Below are 18,462 nucleotides of genomic sequence, written 5' to 3'. Positions count from 1 at the left end.
GAATTATTTAATAGTTCCTTATTATACAAACACAAGACACACAAATGGTGATGAATTTTTAAATATTACAATGAAAACTGTTTTGAGAACCTTGTTACCAATAACGACATAATTGACAGTAAATAAAAAAATGCACTTTTTTTCTGAATAGAAATAAAATATTCAAAAGATGATTGATGTCTATTATTTTAATTTACATACTTCTTTCTTCAATTTAAATAGTTTTAACTTTTGGGGGAAAAGAAGGAATGAACATTATCAATATGACTTGAGTAATTTACAACTATTTATTTCAGGACATAAAAGAATAATTTTGCCATCATTCTGAAAAGATTACTCTAGCCCGTTTAGATCCTTTACGTTTAATAATTATATCATCATTATTGTCATTATCTCCAGTGCTACCAGAACTACTGCTAGACCCCGCTTCAACAACTCTGCGGCTTCCATTGCGATCCTCGTATTCGTAATCACTATCTTCCTGATACAGTACCGTCCTTTGTCCGCGATTTCTCGTTTGCATACGCCCTAGTTTGGAGGGTGGCTTCAACTCCACCCTAATCATATTGGGATGTAAGGCACTCCGGGTAGCCCGAGTGTTGTTTTGAGTTGATGTTCTAGAGGAACGCCGCATACTACCATCTTCGTCAGAATAACTTTCCGAGTTTGAAGAGTTTTTCGAGTCTGAATTATTAACCGAACTAGACGTTAGGGAGGAAACAGAACTCCTGAGTTGTTTATCCAGAGTGACTGCTTTCATTAACCTGGCTGATTTTCTCGAAGTCGAGTTATCGACACTTGAATTTGAGGCTTCCGACACTTCAGTTTTATCAGCATCACTGTGACTACTGGAGCTAGTTTCTCCACTACTACCTGTATTGTTTCTTGAGCTATTCCTTAAATTAAATCTAGTTTCATGTTTCACTTGATTAGCATATTTGCCTTTTTTCTTGACTGCCAGCTTAGTTTTTAACTTAGGAGACCTCCTGCTCCCAGAATTACTAGGCTCATTGCTGCTCACTTCCGTTTCACTCTCGGTGTTTTTGCGATAGCTTCTAGTTTTTACTAACCTATAATCATCTTCCTCATCATCTAATTCGTGATCGATTCCTTCGTCTAACTCTCTGTAGTTCACCACCGTTCTTTTCCTTCTTCCAGGATTACGAAGAACTCCATTTGTCATTGAAATAGCTTTAAAAAAGGTTGGGGAATTATCACTCAGAATTTGTAAAATATATCTTACATAAAAAATACTTTACCCCTTTTAATCCTTTTCTTTAGTTCAATCTGCGAATTTGTTGACCTACTGACTTTTTTCCTTTTATCCTCTTGATTATCACCTTCGTCACTCGACGATTTTTTCTTCTTTGGCACTTAAATAATTTTTGAGAGGTGGGAAAATTACAATAGAACCTTCACAGAGGAGAAACATTTAAAGCAACCAGCTTACCTATACCATTTCTGAACGGTCTGGAGGTCAAACTGGCATCGGAAGAGTCTGAGAGCTGGGCCACTACTCTGTGATTGGTTCGCCTTCTAGCAATGTTAGAGGATGAATGTCTAATAGGAGACTTGATTAGTAGCTTCTTGCGCACAACGGAGGATGACTCATTGTCATTGTGATGACTAGCTGAGGACGTCCTCCCGTTACGTTTGGATCTTGAATGTCCATTTCTTTTCATGGACATTTTTGAGGAGGAAGACCAGGAAACTTTATTTTTAGGTTTCAAGGAAGGAATCAATTCTGCACCAGCAACTGGCCTTCTCCTAATAAGCAAAGCTTAAGTCAAACTTCTTGATTGCATAAACTTTTTAGTGTGTAAAGAATGCGACTCACCTGTTACTAACATACTGATTATTTTTCAGCTTTTCCTCATACTTCACAGCTGACCTCCAGTCACTAACAATACCCCTTATTTGTTCCTCAAACATAGCCGATAAGCGAATGGTCATTGAATATATCTTTTAAGAAGAGAAGGTTTAACTTTTGTCCATAAATTTTAAATAAAATACCAATAATTATTAATATTCACCCTAGACTTTTTGTTAGTGTTATAGTTTCTTGAATTTTGAAAAATCAATCTCATGTCTTTACAGAATTCCACAGGACTTCGATACTGATTTATTTGTAGCTTTTCTTTAACAGTACTCAAATCCATTGGGTGGTCAATGATATCTCTATAATCCTAAAAACCAAAGATTAATTATAGTACGTAAAGAAAGTCTTTCCAACATTAGATACTTACAGGATAATCCAGTAAGCTTACAGGACTTCTGAATGGAGTTGAATCTTCACATTCAACTATTAGTTCTAAGAAGCTCAAACAGTGAGATTTCCAAGAGGATGAGGTGTATTGTTGAGTTTCCAGACGCCTTCTTTTGTTTTGATTCTCCCGAGTAATTTTGGCTCTCTTTCGGCTTGATCTCCTCTCGGCCATTTCTTCAGCGGCAAAACTGCTACTAGCTCCCGCTGATGTAGTAGCTTCGGAATCAGATTCTGTTGATCGGGATTGTCTATATTCCATTATTTTGCTATAGAGTTGCATTATATCTTCACACGAGTGATTGCTACAAGAACCAAAAATTATTTATGATTAGTTTGATTACACATAATAGTTTAGAGAAAGAAAAAAAAGTACAATTACTCGATGTAGCCTTGGATAATTTCGTTCACTAGTTTAGCTTGCTTTATGATTTCACAACGAGGTTCGTTGAATTTTCTGGCATTTCTTTCAATAAATTTTATGTCAAACTTGACGGCTTCAACTCTCCTGCCAAAGGAAAAATATTAAAATGCCAATTTCCATTAATACTTCAATTGAAAACCACCTGTAGTATCTGTTTTGTAGCCTTGCTTTAATCATACTGAGATCAACTGGAAATTCGATAATCATGGCGTAGTTTGGATATACATTTAAGTCAACAGGTGTGGCAAACAGTTTGCCAAACGGGAGCTTCATAACAACTTCTATACCACGAACTAATCTGTCACATTCCTCATCACGCGACGTTGGCCATTCAAGTTCGTCGGGAATATACATCATTTTCAGTTGTTCTTCTCGGGTTACCTCTACACTTCCACCAATTACCGTAGGGAAACCTTCAACATAAAGAATTAAAAAAAAATGGTACAAAGTTTATGTAAGTAAAAGGTCAAGAAGTACATACGTTCTTCATCTACAGGGTCAAAATCCCAAGGGCTCATTTTTTCAATTTCTCCATTATCCCATAAACAGGAAAAACATTGGAACATTGAATCAGGAAAGTCTATGTGCAATGGAGTTTGTTCTTCAATGCGCCCGAGCCACCAAGCATTGTCAATCAGAGACCTAAACCTATCACTGGCTTTCCACTTATGAGCCACTGATTGGTTATACACTTGGCGCAAAACCATGAAGTCAATGACATCTGGCATGTCATGATAACGAATCACAAATTCATCCGTGTTTGACAAGCCAGAAGACGGATCTATGATGGACACAGTAAGACAACAAAGCCGCGGTGGACAAATTTCGTAGTTTATGTTAACTATTTTCAGTATTTCTTGTTCCTTATAAAAACATCATGAAATTAAAGAAAAATATAGCCAAAAATAAGGTTATGATAAACTTACTCTTAAATTTAATATTTTCCAAGGTTGATTTTTCAAGTTAATATCGTACACCTTTGACCTTTTAACTGCCTGAGCGTAAAGTTGATGTCCCTGTCGAAAATAAACCACTTCGTCTCCAATTTGAGGTACATAAGGAGCTCTATGAGGTACAACGCCGGTTAGCCATTCTGGTGGACGGTACTCTGGAGGTAGTTCATTAAGTATGCCATTTGTAGAACGCTAAAGGACAAATAATAGCAATATTAATAATAACACAATAATATATATTTATGCATATACTGACTCTTTGAGCAGCTTTTTTCGCTTCTCTTCTACTCCTTTGTCTTTCCCCTTCATGCTCAACTCTGGATCTATCGTCTTCTTCGCTGGACCTGCCCTTCTTTCTGTAACTAGATCGATAAGGTTTGGGCGATGATTCAACACTAACCCCTGCTTCAGCGGTCCAATCTGAATATTCTCCAGAATCACTGAAAAAAGTATTTTTAATACCTTTGTCACTAGAATTTATAATATAAAATACTCACCTTTCACTATTTTCCGAACTGTCATCCCAAGGTTCTCCATTATCTACACTTGCAGAACTATCAGTAGCACTTAGGCTAATTTCGTCTGGATCCTAATGACAGTAACCATTTAAAAATTAATGAAAACTCAAAAACAACAGTACGTTTTTCTTACCTCAAATTCTTCACCAAAGACATGGGCTCTTCCATTAGCCTTGGCTCCTCTTGTTCTATTTGATCTTCTTTGGAGTTTTGGTTCATTTTTTCTCTTCTTTGGCTTTGTTTGTTCCGCAGACTTTTTATACAAAGAGGGCTTTTCCAAAAAAACGAAATTTATGGAATTTCAAATAAAAACCATTTAAAAATTTCTTACATCTCTTGATTCCTGTATGGCCCGCTTTTTCTTCTCTTTGTTGTAATGAGCCAGCTCTTGGTCTCCCAAAATCTGTCTTCTAAGTTGGTTTTGTTTTATAGCAGCTGGGTTAAAGGTCTTCACCACCACCCTTTTCATCCAAACAGGAGTTTCTGCTTGTTGAGCACCACCTGGTCCTCTGGATTGCCAATTGCCTAAAGACTGCCTGACCCCTTCAATATCACCATCTCTCCGCATCCCCACTCGGCTATGACCCGGACTATGGCCTGTAATAACCATTACAATTACAATTCATTAGGTGGTGGTTAAAATTTTATGCAGATAAAAATTAATGGATAATGGCTTTGCTTTATCGCCTGGAAGTATTTTTTCAAAATGTTGTTTTTCTCATATATTACACCCTTGTGCGCATTATTTATTTTTCATGATTTCAACCACAATATCTAAATTTACTCTTCACTGAGTCCCAATAAATTTTATCACCTCTCACTACATCAGGAGTTGCTAGCAAAGAGCAATTCAGAACATACCAGGAGGATGTCTGTGAACTGAGCCCCGCGGAGACAAAGGCCCACGTTCACCATGATCTTGTGGACTAGCGCCAGCATTTCCATTCACAGGAATAGCTCCTTGTTCTTGTTGAAGCCTAACAATCATATCATCTATAGTTGGACGGTGATTGTCCCCTTCATTGGGACGAACCGGCTCCAGTATTTCCGTATCACCTAATATTTGGTTGAAAAAAGTATGAAAAGGGAAATTTAAGTGATTACAATATTCAGTACCATCAGCAAAAACAGCAATATAAGGAACAAGTTGAGAATCGCAGCAGTTTTCTCTGCCTGGTACAAGTCTTTGAAGATTAGGAGTGTACGGATTTCCATCAATATCAACCAGAAAAGGCGGGGGCATCAAATGAGGAGCGCACTGGGTTTGTTCATCCAGAACATGATGGTTGGAATCTCTGATTAGTGGCCGATAATCAGTGTGAAAATATTGTTCTTCAGGAACCTTTAACATAACTTAAGTAAGTAATAGTTTGTATAAAACAAGTTGAATAAAATCACCTTCTTGTAATTGTCATTAGTACCAAATCCGAAAATACTCATATGACCGTGAGAATCCGTCGAGGCAAAAATCATGCCATCAGGAGAAAATTTACAATCAAATACAGCACCGTGACCTTGTCCTTCGATCTTGAATAATTAATAGAAGTGAACATTGAGTTAACTTTTTGACTTATCCAAGATAATTTTTTTTACGATACTTACAACATTAAAGAAACTTTTAATAATTGTTCCAGCCATAGCATCCCATAAAATTATTCTTCCATCATGTCCTCCGCTCAGAAGTATACGAGGATCTGCCGGATTCGCTTCAAGAACAAATATCTCATCCTCGTGGCCCTAGAAAGAGTGTATAATTAACTCTTAAAATAATAAATTTCCCAGAAACATACCACTAAAACATGAATTAGCTGGCCGGTATATGAATTCCAAACTTTTATCGAGTGATCATTGACCGCCGTAAAAACGAAAGAATCATCAGAGCTCCAGCCAACCATGGTCACTTTGAATTTCTGTTTGGAATCTTCATCTCCGTCACTCGGTGTACTTGGAAATTAAAAATTATTCGTACATGATGAAAAGGTTTTCAAAGAATTAAAGTACAATAATAATTACCCCGGTAATTTAGAAGACATTTTCAATTGAATTGTTGACCAATTTTGCCTGTAATATTCCCAAATCATGGCAGTGCCATCTTTGCTTCCAGTAATAAACCTACAAGAGTTGCTACTAAACTGAAGACTGTCCACTCGATCCTACGTAAATACAAATATATTAAAAAAGATTCCAATGCACGTATGCATACTGACTAAAGCTTACTGCATGCAGTTCCAATTCGCAAATCTTTTCTGGACCATTTACGCCTAAAATATTATAAACGCGAACATGATGGTCGGTACTACCAGTTGCCAGAAATATACCACCTACAAACATTTTACTTTTTAGAGAAATTAACACAACTAGTATGGCTGATATCGTAATTTAACCAATTCCGATACTGATATTGGAGAATTGGGAAATAATTACCGGTACCAATATCTAACCGATTTTTATCGGCAATTGATACGTGAACTGATTAATCAGGAAAATCGCGATATCAGTAGCTGATACCGATATCACATCAGTTTTGGCCCATCACTACTAAAAACATCATTCAAAGAAAAATAATAACAAACCAGGACTAAAAGATGAGCAAACCATCTGAGCACCCGCTCTATTACGTTCCGTGAATTTTAAAGGTTTCGGACTGAAATGGAAAAAGTCAGACCAAATTGATAAATTAAAATTAGATCAAATTAAAAAAATAAATTACACCCAATTCATAAATTTGCCAGTTTCAATAATGTAAAGGTATTTTCAAATAACACTAGTACAGTCAATTTCAATAGTTTTGACAAGCACTTTTCTTTTACCGCAATTGGCTAAGATGGAACTTTTCCCCAAGACTAATTTTACATATTCAGTGCTAAATTTTTGAAACAGATAGATGGTGGTATTGTTAATGAAACTGAACAAATTAGAATTAGACAAAAATTAAAAAATTGCAAAAAAAAGATTTAAAGAATGGAAAGTCTTACTTAAAACTACTGGATCGTATGCTCCATTGCCAGAAACATACACACCCGTCATTTCCAGTAGAAATAAGATATCGTTTGTCACCCCTTGCATAAGGGCAAAACTAAAAGAATAAAATACAATAAATTTCACATCATTTATAATAGACATAAGTAACATAATAGCGATTTGTATGACATTGGGTAGTTGGTTTTTAGCTACATTTCTTCACAGTGACATCAGAAAATATCTTAACTATTTTAGTAGTGTTTGCATGAATAAATTTAAACTTACATAAAACAAATTAAATATACATATATTTGAACATTTAATGTTTTACTTAAGTTTAAGTTTATTCGAGCAAACAAAATGTAAGCATTTTTATTAATTTTAATTTAAGAATAAATATGAGGCAAAAAGCTTGTAAAATTTAAAATACTTTCAATATGAAAACACATTTTGGCAAAATAATTATGCATTTTTGAAATAGAGTAGTATCACCTCATAGCTTTGGCCATGGCCACCATTTTAGGCACGTTTTTTTCTCTATAGGAAAAAGCATGGGTGATGTAGCACTGACACTACTCTATATGAGACCTATAAGCGTCATTCTTATGGTTTTTATTAGGGTTGGCCGATATCGTAATTTAACCGATTCCGATACCGATTTCATGTTTCAACCGATACCGATACCGTTTTTTTGCCGATGTCCACTAATACCGATATTTCACCGATACCGATTTTACAATTCATTATCAATGGTCCAATACTAATGTTACCGATTTTCAACGCCATCTCTTCCTCCACCCCATTTCTCCATGCCGCAACTGAAGTTTGAACTTCAAACGGTCAAGGTTAGTGGCGCCATCTACCCCGACTTTAAGAAAATCAGTTTTAAATAATCGGAAAAAATCGGGTAAAATCGGTATTTTAGACGCGAACCGATTAATCGGGAAAATCGCGATATCGGTGACCGATACCGATTTCATATCGGTTTGGGCCCAACACTAGTTTTTATGTTACTTATGATATAGATAAAATCTCAAACCTGCAATGAGGTAACGATTCCAGTATGTCCAACTAAGACAGCGACTGGTGCTAAAGTTCTAAGACACCAAACTCTAATAATTTTATCACAACTGCCCGCCGCTAACAAGGTATTTTCATAGTTAACAGCCATGTCTGTTATTTCAGCAGAGTGCCCTCGAAGGGTGGCCAGAAGCCTTCCATCTTTGGCACTCCAGATTTTGACTAGGAGATCATCAGCACCCTAAACAAAAAAACAAAAATTATAAGCCAGAACTTATTTGTACATGCAGGAAAAATCCTTTACAGTGAATATGTATTGTCCCGTTCTGTCAAACAAAACACAATAAACAGAAGACAGGTGGCCGAGAAGCCTTCGATACATTTGCTGACGTCCATAGAACTTTGTTGATAGTGTGTGAGATCGACGTGAAAAACCAGTTTGTTCTCTGGCAATAAGAACTTGGGCTATGCAAAAAAGGCACTTTACAGCAGTGGTAAAAAAATAATGTCAGAAAGATAAAATGTGTGTTGATTACTAATGTTTGGAGGAAAATTAGATTGACAATTGAGAGGAGGTTGAATCGGAACTCCATGTCGCTGGGTTATTAGGGAAGTAAACAATAATCTTGGCTTTTGAAAATCTATAGTAAAATACAAAAAGTATTAATATAAAAGCCTGTGAAAATTAAATTTGCTATCTCAGTTCTAAAACCAGGTATTTAAGAAAAAAATAACACAAAAAAATTACGATACTTTTTAAAACTGGAAACCATTTATAACATTGAAATTGTACCTTTACAGGCAATATTTACAATATTTCTAATATAAATGAAGGATGAAATACTCTTTTCAAAAACTCAATAAAACAAATACACTTAAGTAAATTTTACTAGGTTTTGAAAATAAGGTAACAAATAGACCTTTTATTTTACCTTCTTTCTTTCGAAGCAATGATTGTCTACCAGCTCCAAGCAGAGATTGAATACCAGCAACATTTGGGGGGATTTCTCTGTCTAATATTGGTCCAATGTTTGAACATATATGCAACAGATGGCCGGGACGAATGTGTGGGCAACTGCGTTCCTATGACAATTTATGGTGCATTACATGAATCCAGAGATGAAACAGTTCAAAATTTCAATAATCAAGCGCCCATAATCAAAAACCTCATTTTTTTAAGGATAGCTCTAACTTTATACATATATTGATAAGTTTATGGAACAAACTGAAAAACGTATTCTATAAGAAAATAAACAATTGCTATAATAATAATAATATTGAATAACTTTAAAATCAAGATTAATCTTTAGTGTTCTCCTTCAGCAATAATTAGTACAAAAGGATACAAATTATGTTTTTGAAATAATAACTTTCTTAAATTAAGCTGATGTTTGTAATGCCTAATAGCAAAATAATAATTTGCTAATAATATATTTACCAAATCCGCAAAAGATCTATCATGCTCATTTCCTAGCCAATCAAGACGTTTTGGCATCAACTGCAATGTAAAGATGAGATTTGTTATACTGATTAAATATTAAAATAAAAGATAAAAAGAAAATTACCTTAAATTTTTCAATTTCGGATCGCAAAACCTAAAATAGAGAAATAAGGAATTAAAAATTTGTAAATCAAGATAAAACAGTCTAGTCGTAGTTTTTGGATCAATTTTAAATACCTCTGCACTGTGGTGACATGGTCCACTTTCTAAAAACTTGGCAATCAAAAAGTACAATTCTGAAAAATTACAAGAAAGTCATTAATATTTAATCTACTGCCTAGGCCTAATAAAATAAATCAACAACTTATTAAAATGGGGGGACATCATAATGAAAACAGACTAGGCTAGCTAGGCCTACGAAGACTTCTCATTGTTATGAAATTTATTATGACTAACCTGACTCAATAGAAGAATTCCGGTTATTGGAATTTTTTCCAGGCATTTTAAACGTCAAATTATAGTTAAGGTAAATTTAAGCCAAACTCTCGATATGCAAAACATAATTATCTTTTGAAATAATCTTAAATTTCATCATACAAAAATTCGAGAACGCTATTTAGCCTCGTCTTTAGAATTTACCACGAGCCATATAGTAGACTTCAACTATGGACTAATGAATTTAACTAGTGCTGCCAGATAAAGATTTCACTTTTAGAGCACCGAAAAAAAAAAATAGAAACTATTCAGAAGAAACATAGATAAATAATAATAAGTATTTATCTATGGAAGAAAGAAGTACTTCATTTACACATTTTTACCCCTCCGAGGGGACTTTGTACCCTAGGAGGGGTTATACAACCACCGAGTCTGTCTGTCTGTCAGGCCTGCGAACGCGTTCGCATTTTCGGGGCAAAGGGTAATCACTGCGTACGCAGTTTCTTAGAATCAAGGAAAAGGTTTTTCCAAAAGCGCCCTCTTTTTGTCATTGGGTGAAGTACAATTCTTTAAACGGCCGGGATTCGAACCCGAGCCCTCTTGAACGACAGGTGAGCGTTCTACCGCAGAACCACGGATACAGTTACGCTTCACTGAAAATTAAAAACTATTCCGAGGAGAGGTATATTTTGGCTTGCCAACTTGTCATATTTATAAAGTAGTGAAAAACTGGTCATGAACCCAGCATAGCTTTTGTACAAGCATCGTTACAAAAAGTAGTACACTGGCAACGCAACAAGAAAAATAAGTTAACGCAGATAAACATTAAAATAGTACCGTGGTACGATTAAACTATTTGGTATGCTAATTTACTAAAATAAATAGCTACTGATAGAAAAATTAAATAGACGTAAACCGAAAGTCTAATTTGAACCTAAAGCACGTAATGTGAGAAACTACTTTATCTCCTACCCGCTGTGCCTATATCCTCTTCGAGGCGGGATACTTAGTCTAGTTGGGGCACCAAAAAGACGAAACAGAAAGCTTACGCAAAATCCCACCAGAGAGTATCGTCTGACACTACTTTCCCAAAATTGCCACCCAAATTTCAAACTATGAGGAGTTTTCTGATTGGTTGGAGCTCTTAGGGTGGACGAAACTAGGGACTTGAATCTCTGATTTAGGGGGAACAAGGTTAAAATTTGAGGCTTTCGGTTTACGTCTATTTACTTTTGGTGATAGTTAACATTTCAAAGGCAAAGGCGTTTCAGACATTAATTACAGTATAGGAAAATTAGTTCAGACAAGTAGTGGTAAAGAGGCCGGTTCTTGTTTCCCTTAAATCAGGTATCCATAACGCTACTTATGGATTCCAGCTTAAATTAATAGCCTCTCGTTATATTAGAGAAAATATCTAACAAGCTAAAATGTACGTTAAAAAAGTCAAGTAAGCAGCAAAGATAATTAATACGATAATTTCGTCAACGCCTTTACTCTGGACATACAACCAAGTTGATGGGGTTATTTAGGAAACGTTTTTGAGCTTGTGGTTGAATAATCAGTTTTGAAATGTTGTAGGGGGGGTCGAAATTAGGGAACAAAAATCAATTATTCTTAAAATAAGCCCGGGGGAATCGAAACAAAGTTGCACGAAATAATATCCATTAGTAGCCTGAATATTTTTAGCTTCTCTGTTGGAGTGTCCGGTTAATATAAGTTGCTGGGGCGACAAGCAGGACCGTAGCAATGATACATAATAGTCCAATAAACAAGATGTCACGGACATTTAAGTACCCAATCCCCACGATGTTATAACTATGTTATAACTATATTTTAAATAATTAAAATAATACTAGCTACTTGTGCTAATACACTAATTAAAAAGACAAAGACCACGACATTAAAAAGTGCACAAGAAAAGTTTATTTAAAACAAATAAATATTAGACCCGACTAGTTTTGGACACGTTATTGCGCCGTCACAAGGCCGTCTTAAGGCATGGGCTAAATGGGCTACAGCCCAGGGCCCCCAGCCAGTTTTGGGGCCCCCTTAAAGGCCAGCCATACAGCCTCTACTCTAGGTATAAGGTTTTAGTTGGTGAAATATTGTTTATGCTCATTTAATATTATGTATCTTTTATTTACGTCGCGTATCATACGGTACCTACAATTTCTAAAACCTAACAGCGAGTCACTGCCAGTAAAAATCTTATTTTCAGTAGGCCTATGTTATACTTTTGAAATTAAAAGTTTTGGTTTGATTATTGTATAGCAGAATTTAAACAACGGACACACAAAGGCTGACCGTTGGGAATCACAAAGGTTTTAAGAAATAATTTAGCCCAGGGCCCCAAAACGTCTTAAGACGGGCCTGACTGGAGCTCTTTTAGACGCACGCTTGACTACAAGACTCAGAGCCTTTTTCCAAGTAAATGAATCGAACATATATACATGGGATACATGAGTCCAATGTCCCTGTAAGTGGATCTAGACCATCCAACATGCTGTGATTTGCCATATATTTCAAATCCGTAAATGCCAAAGTATGATTTCATGAAGTGGTTTTCCAACACCAGATGAAGAAAGCGCTTCCATTTCGTTGTCTGGAGGACCAATAACGAGTACCTTGGTCTCAAGTGAATAAAATTTGTCTTTTAACACTGCTTCAAAAGCGATATTCCCCTGAGGAAAATAACCGATTAATTTTGACTTTTCAAATATGCCTCTCCATCCTGCTTCATCCATACACCTTCCTGATAACAAATTTTTGCGCATTCCCGGTGTGTAAATGACATTTTGTAAATTGATATAATTGATTTTCCCTTCACAATGAACTTCTAGCCATAATGAACCTCGGCCTTCGGCCTTAGTTTTCCCTTCACCTACAGAAACATCAGTTATCTCACAAGGTTCATAGGTGTGAAACCATTCTCTCTGATTACAAAAATGGTGTGTCACACCTGTGTCTATCACCCACTCTTCAGTGGTGTTTGCTGTATAAAACGTTGTTGCAAACATACCAGCACTATTCCCATTTCCGGAATTGTTCTTTTTATCTTTTCCTTTGGACTGGCTTTTCCCTTTCTTATTTTTATAGTCTGCTGCGCAATGCCCATACCTTCCACAATTAAAGCATTTCCCTTTAAAGAACCTTGTATTTTCATTTTTATTTATATCTTTGGGCTGCACATTATGCTTCACTACTAATGCATTAGACATACTTCCGGGATTCTGCTGTTGGGCTACCTGCCTGCCATATTCTGCCAACAGCGCATTCTTAATTATTTCAGGTTTAAAATCAGAATCTCCATACTGATAGATTTGTTTTGCTAGTGCGTTATATGATTCGGGTAGAGACCCTATTAACTGATAAGATACCTCTTCGTCTCTAACATTTTTCCCAGCATTTTCTAATTCGTTCCTTACCGTATATAAACGGCCAATAAACTCTGTCATGCCTTCCCCTGAATCATAAGTAGTACTAAAGAATTGCTTTCTCAATGCAGCTATCCTTGCACGAGACTTGGGTTCAAAAACACTTGCTAGCGCTACCCATACTTCAACCGTAGTTGTAGCTTCCACTATAAGACTTCTTAGTTCTGTTGCTATATTGGAAGCAATACAAGCAAAGGCCTTCGAGTCCCTTTCATTAAATCTATCTACAGCCCCTTGAGATGCCGGTGTAGTGGCAGTGGACACAGGTGCCTGTTCAGTCCCAGTGACAATTCCCCAATAGCCCTGCTGCCTTAACAGCATTTCTATTTCAAATTTCCATGATTTATAATTCGTTGTATTCAGCTTACTAATACATTGTCCATACATCATCGATCCGCCTGCCGCCATATTGGGAAAACGTGGATGATGACCTTGACCTTGGAACTTGAAATGATACGCTGGGCTTTTTCAACCTTGCTTACGTCAATAACCACGCTCTGCTACCATATTGTAAATTGGTGGAATAATAACTACTGACTTAATGAAAAGTAATAAATAATTTATTAGTCTTAAGTTAATTTAAAGTTTTCAAGTTATTAATGAGCGAGCAACTGGGGTATTACTGTTCAGTTGAACGTCTACTGAAGGTCTGCTCTCCTACATAGTTGCCATCAACGCCTACCTTACATTATATACACACCAGTCTAACAACACTTCGATTATGCTAAAGTACACCACAATATAACAACATTGTCCGTACGTTCAGTGCTACGCTCACCGCTTAAATTTAGTTTTGGTTGACTGTTGCTCCAAAATATCGACAGTTAGGGAACTACTTGGTTTGGTAAAAGCCATTTACAACTTTCAAAGCAATTCGTTCATTAGAAGTTAATATTGTGGAAACTCCCAAAAACATCGACGCTACGATATACTAAAAATTCCACAAAGCTGAGACACTCGATGGTGGAGCAAAAAAAAGGGGGATTCACTATTTTAGAAACAGACTCGATTCTGTAGTTTTATCTTTAAAGAATCTGATTGAAAACGGAAAACCCGACGGGGCTGGCGATTGTCGTGGGTATGTATCCCAACAGTAGCGGCGCTAAGGTTTTTTCACAGGTGGGCTAATTATTTTGTGGCCCCTAAGAATTTTGTGGCCCTTAGTGGGAACCTTGGATTGACCATATTTCGCAAAAGTGGTGAAATCGAAAAAACCCAAAATTTTCTAGGAAGCGAGAAGAGCAAGGTCGTTTTATTGTTGCGGCTCTCGTCGCGTTTTTTGGACCCCCTATTGACCTTGTATCTGACCTGGAGGGGACACGTGCATACATGGGATATTTCCGTAAATTCCCCTAAGCCCCTTTCTTTTCAACTTTCTCTCAATTTCCGCTACCTTCCTCCCGAATCTATATGTTTATGGTCTATTACCTTTTTGAGTAAACAAATTGATTTTGAAAGATTTTTTCCAGAAAAACGTTTCTTCGCAATAAAACAAATTTCTAGAGATAATGAAAATTCATAAATTAAAATATGAGGCCTCTTAATTATGAATATGTGGCCCTTTTAATATAAATATGTGGCCCCTCTCAGAAATGCACGGGGGCTAAAGCCCACTTCAGCCCACCCTTAGCGCCGCTACTGTATCCCAATTACATAACTTTAACAACTTAATATTAGTCGTTGCATTAGACGAAATATTAGGGTTAACAAATTCCCTGTCGGAATACTTACAAAGTTCCAAAGATATTTTTACGGAAGCCGTTGCCAAGCTACTGTCAAGACCTTAAAAGAGTGTAGAAACTCTGAACGCTTTGATTATATTTGGGAAGAAGCTACTTAAATCGCGGAATAGGCTTTTATTGCAGTACCTGACCGTAAGAGCGAACCATTAGCTTTACGGAAACGTATAATTATCCCTAACAGGAGATTAAAACATAGTGTGGTGACAAGTACAACGGCGACCAGGGAAACTGAAGCCAATACCCTAATAGACCAAATGAGATCCACCTATTTCGAATTAATAGACAAATTTATTTCTGTAATGAAAATACGACTAATATAAATCTCTGGTTTATATAAAGGTATCATGGCGTCTGACCCTAACTATGAGAACTTCCTAATCGAAATCGATATCCTAACACATTGTAACACATACGATAGGTTTAATTTCGACCTTGATTCCTTAAAAAGTCAAATTAAAATTCCGAGAAATTTAATTATCCCCAAAAAAGTTAACCGCGTAAGCGAATGCTTCCACCAGGGCCGGCGTTAGAGGGGGGGGGGGGGGGTAAGCGGGGCAAAAGTACCCCGGGCCCGGGCCTCCGAAAGGGCAGACCTATTAACGAGAAGATTAGAAGTCCGAGCGCTTATCAATAATACACTCTGGTGGAAGGACGCAATATGGTACAAGCTGAACAAGCGGTACGCAACTGTTACAAAGCCACAGTTCAAATGGTGGCCTCCGTCAAAGCTACGGAGCCCATTCTGGATATCATGAAGTTTAGCAAGATAGCAACACTGATACGACTTACAGTTACTGTCCTACGTTTCATTAGAAACTTAAAGTCAAGCGCCATAGATCGAAAACAGAACTCACTGAAGACTGAAGAACTCAAACAATTAAGCTAAATTGCATTGGATCATGCAAGTTCAGCTGACCGAATATTATTCGGAGATGCAAGATATAAAAAATGGACGACCACTATCTGCGAATTCAAAAATTGCCCAGTATAAACCTTTTCTCGATGAAGACTAAGCCCTAAGAGTTGGAGGTCGATTACAGATGTCCGAATTCTCATATGCACAGAAACATCCAACAATACTACCTGACAGCCATCGCTTTTCCGAATTGCTCATCAAGCAAGAACACGAACGACTTTTACACTCCGGAATGGGTACAACACTTGCAAGCCTACGAGATCAGTACCGGATCCTAAAATGTAGACGGAAGGTCAAACACATCATCAACGAATGTTTAGTATGCAAACGGTTAAGAGTAAAACGATCCGAAGAAGAGACTGCACCACTTCCAAGGGATCGAGTAGTTGAGACTCCACCTTTCTCCGCTACGGGCATGGATTTTGACGGACCCTTATATATAAAAGACAGAAGTAACCCTGGAACCAAGAAATCGTATATAGCGCTCTTTACCTGCGCTGTTGTTAGAGCGATTGGTATCGGATCTATCAGCCGAAAGTTTCTTACTAGCATTACGAAGATTTGTCGTGAGACGAAGAGTGCCTCAAATAATCTACTCCGACAATGCCAAAACATTTAGGAAAGCAGAAAGAGAACCTCAATTATTTTTCCAAGCGTTTACGAGTGAAAAGGTTTCAGACTTCTCTAGCTCGAAGGGAATTTCCTGGAAATATATCGTAGAGCGAGTCTCTTGGTGGGGAGGATGGTGGGAACGCTTATTTAAAGTATACAAATTATACTTAAGAAAACGTTGGGCAAAGCCTTGTTGTCCTTTGAAGAACTAACTACCGTTCTTACGGAAGCTGAGAATATCATTAATTCGAGCCCGATTTCGTATGTCAAAGAAGATGTTGAAGACTGTTACCCCTTGACTCCCAAACATTTTCTAGCTCTAGACCGTGGATATTCTCTTCCAACTGACGTGTCGACTCTCATGAACCACATCTGGTGAATATGGCGGAAGGAGTATATCCTAGACCTAAAATCTGCACATTCTGTGAAGCAGCCCAAAGACTTTACACCCCTGAAGGATGGCGACGTAGTTTTAGTCCGGATGACAGGCTTCCTTATCAAGTCTGGAAATTGGGAAGAATCGAAGGTACTATTCCTAGCGAAGATGACCAAATCCGTACTATCCCGAACAGAGTTGCAAAGGTCCGATCTTGTTCAGTTCCCCTTCCAAGAGGAACAGTCATCCGAAGACCAATCAATTTGTTATGTAATTTGGAAATTAATTGAACTTTATTACTATTGTAGTTATGAGTCTTTAAAGCCTCATCGGGCGGGAGTGTAGAATTTGGTTACCAAAATAGGTTTAAAAAAATAAAAAATATATCGATATATAAAAAAAGTGAAACTAAAACCCCTAGGAGGGGTTATACAACCACCGTGTCTGTCTGTGGGTCTGTGGGTCTGTCTGTCAGGCCTGCGAACGCGTTCGCATTTTCGGTGCAAAGTGTAATCATTGCGTACGCAGTTTCTCGAGATCTCTGCGTTCGCAGTTTCTCGAAGGGTTGGCAAAACCACCGTGTGACGGTGAGCGTTAACGGATTCATTTGCGGTTTGGTTGGGATGGTATTTTTTCGCTCACCGTCGTGACGGTTTGGTGTATTACGTTTTTGTAATGTTTATGAGTGTTGGATTTGTTGTGTTTGTGTTCTGATGGTTGTGCATGTTGAGTCTGTTGTGTTTGTATGGGCGTTTTCTCTCCAACTTCTTCTTATGCTACCTCTCAACGTCCAATGGCAGGGTTTTCACCAGTTGTACACGGTATTCGTCTTAGTATCAATTTGCGATCGCATCGGGCGGGATTTGAACCCGAGACCTCCTGCTTGACAGGCGGACGTTCTACCACAGAACCACCGACACTTGATACGCCCTATTGAAAATTAGACCTTCAGCTTTATCGGAAGCGTATTTAATAGAGTACGAAATTTTGGTTTAATTGAAATAGAAATTATTGCATCGAAGAAATTCTAATTTAGCGTTTCTCTATTGATTAAAAACAAATGCGCCACCCAGGTTTCGAACCCAGGCCATTCAGCTTGGCAGTCGAGCGCTCTACCACAGAACCACCGATAGCTGCTTAGGTTCACTGAAATTAAGACTCGCATCTTAAGCATAATAGGTAATAAAGTCTTTTTTTATTAATGAATTTATGAAGGCCTAATCTGGTTTTTTTTACGAATGAAATTTTAAAGGTTAAATCTTGTTTTAGCGCAGTCGCCGAGATAAGAGGGTTAAAGGGTAGACCCTGTGGGTGGTCCACTTTGTTAGTTTTTTTGTTATTTAGTTACGGGTATTATTAATTCAAAG

The 18,462-nt window shown here is 37.2% G+C and overlaps 2 protein-coding genes across 2 annotated transcripts; one reads left to right on the top strand and one right to left on the bottom strand.

The window, feature by feature from the left end:
- Positions 1 to 107: 107 nt before the first annotated feature.
- On the bottom strand, positions 108 to 10,208 carry BRWD3 (bromodomain and WD repeat-containing protein). Its single transcript, XM_090156886.1, has 31 exons — positions 10,037 to 10,208; positions 9,818 to 9,876; positions 9,705 to 9,734; positions 9,578 to 9,637; positions 9,072 to 9,222; positions 8,676 to 8,780; positions 8,444 to 8,604; positions 8,159 to 8,380; positions 7,134 to 7,234; positions 6,732 to 6,802; positions 6,376 to 6,479; positions 6,172 to 6,311; positions 5,949 to 6,102; positions 5,761 to 5,895; positions 5,557 to 5,685; positions 5,275 to 5,500; positions 5,020 to 5,214; positions 4,490 to 4,755; positions 4,292 to 4,429; positions 4,138 to 4,229; positions 3,897 to 4,080; positions 3,614 to 3,832; positions 3,169 to 3,550; positions 2,830 to 3,100; positions 2,646 to 2,771; positions 2,247 to 2,568; positions 2,034 to 2,186; positions 1,838 to 1,962; positions 1,451 to 1,767; positions 1,260 to 1,373; positions 108 to 1,191 (listed from the first exon to the last, which is right to left on the bottom strand). Exons 1-31 carry the CDS (start codon positions 10,080 to 10,082, stop codon positions 320 to 322), a joined length of 5,670 nt encoding a protein of 1,889 aa, XP_090013012.1. The 5' UTR covers positions 10,083 to 10,208; the 3' UTR covers positions 108 to 319.
- A 6,023-nt stretch (positions 10,209 to 16,231) lies between these two features.
- Positions 16,232 to 16,726, top strand: LOC149933361 (uncharacterized). The gene has a single exon (XM_090157281.1). It carries the CDS (start codon positions 16,232 to 16,234, stop codon positions 16,724 to 16,726), a length of 495 nt encoding a protein of 164 aa, XP_090013407.1.
- The last annotated feature ends 1,736 nt before the right edge of the window (positions 16,727 to 18,462 follow it).

This window comes from Leiobunum rupestre, chromosome 8 (genome assembly GCF_980474605.1).
Source record: "Leiobunum rupestre chromosome 8, qqLeiRupe1.1.hap1, whole genome shotgun sequence".
NCBI lineage: Eukaryota > Metazoa > Arthropoda > Arachnida > Opiliones > Sclerosomatidae > Leiobunum > Leiobunum rupestre.
This window is presented reverse-complemented; position numbering and strand designations above follow the sequence as displayed.

Bases quoted from the DNA above. Each gene is read 5' to 3' on its own strand.
- BRWD3 (XM_090156886.1), bottom strand. From the start codon at position 10,082: ATGCCTGGAAAAAATTCCAATAACCGGAATTCTTCTATTGAGTCAG. The intron at 7,235-8,158 runs GTTTGAGATTTT...TTATTCTTTTAG, and splicing joins GAATCGTTACCTCATTGCAG to TTTTGCCCTTATGCAAGGGG. The intron at 4,230-4,291 runs GTAAGAAAAACG...TACTGTCATTAG, and splicing joins TCTTTGGTGAAGAATTTGAG to GATCCAGACGAAATTAGCCT.
- LOC149933361 (XM_090157281.1), top strand. From the start codon at position 16,232: ATGTCCGAATTCTCATATGCACAGAAACATCCAACAATACTACCTGAC.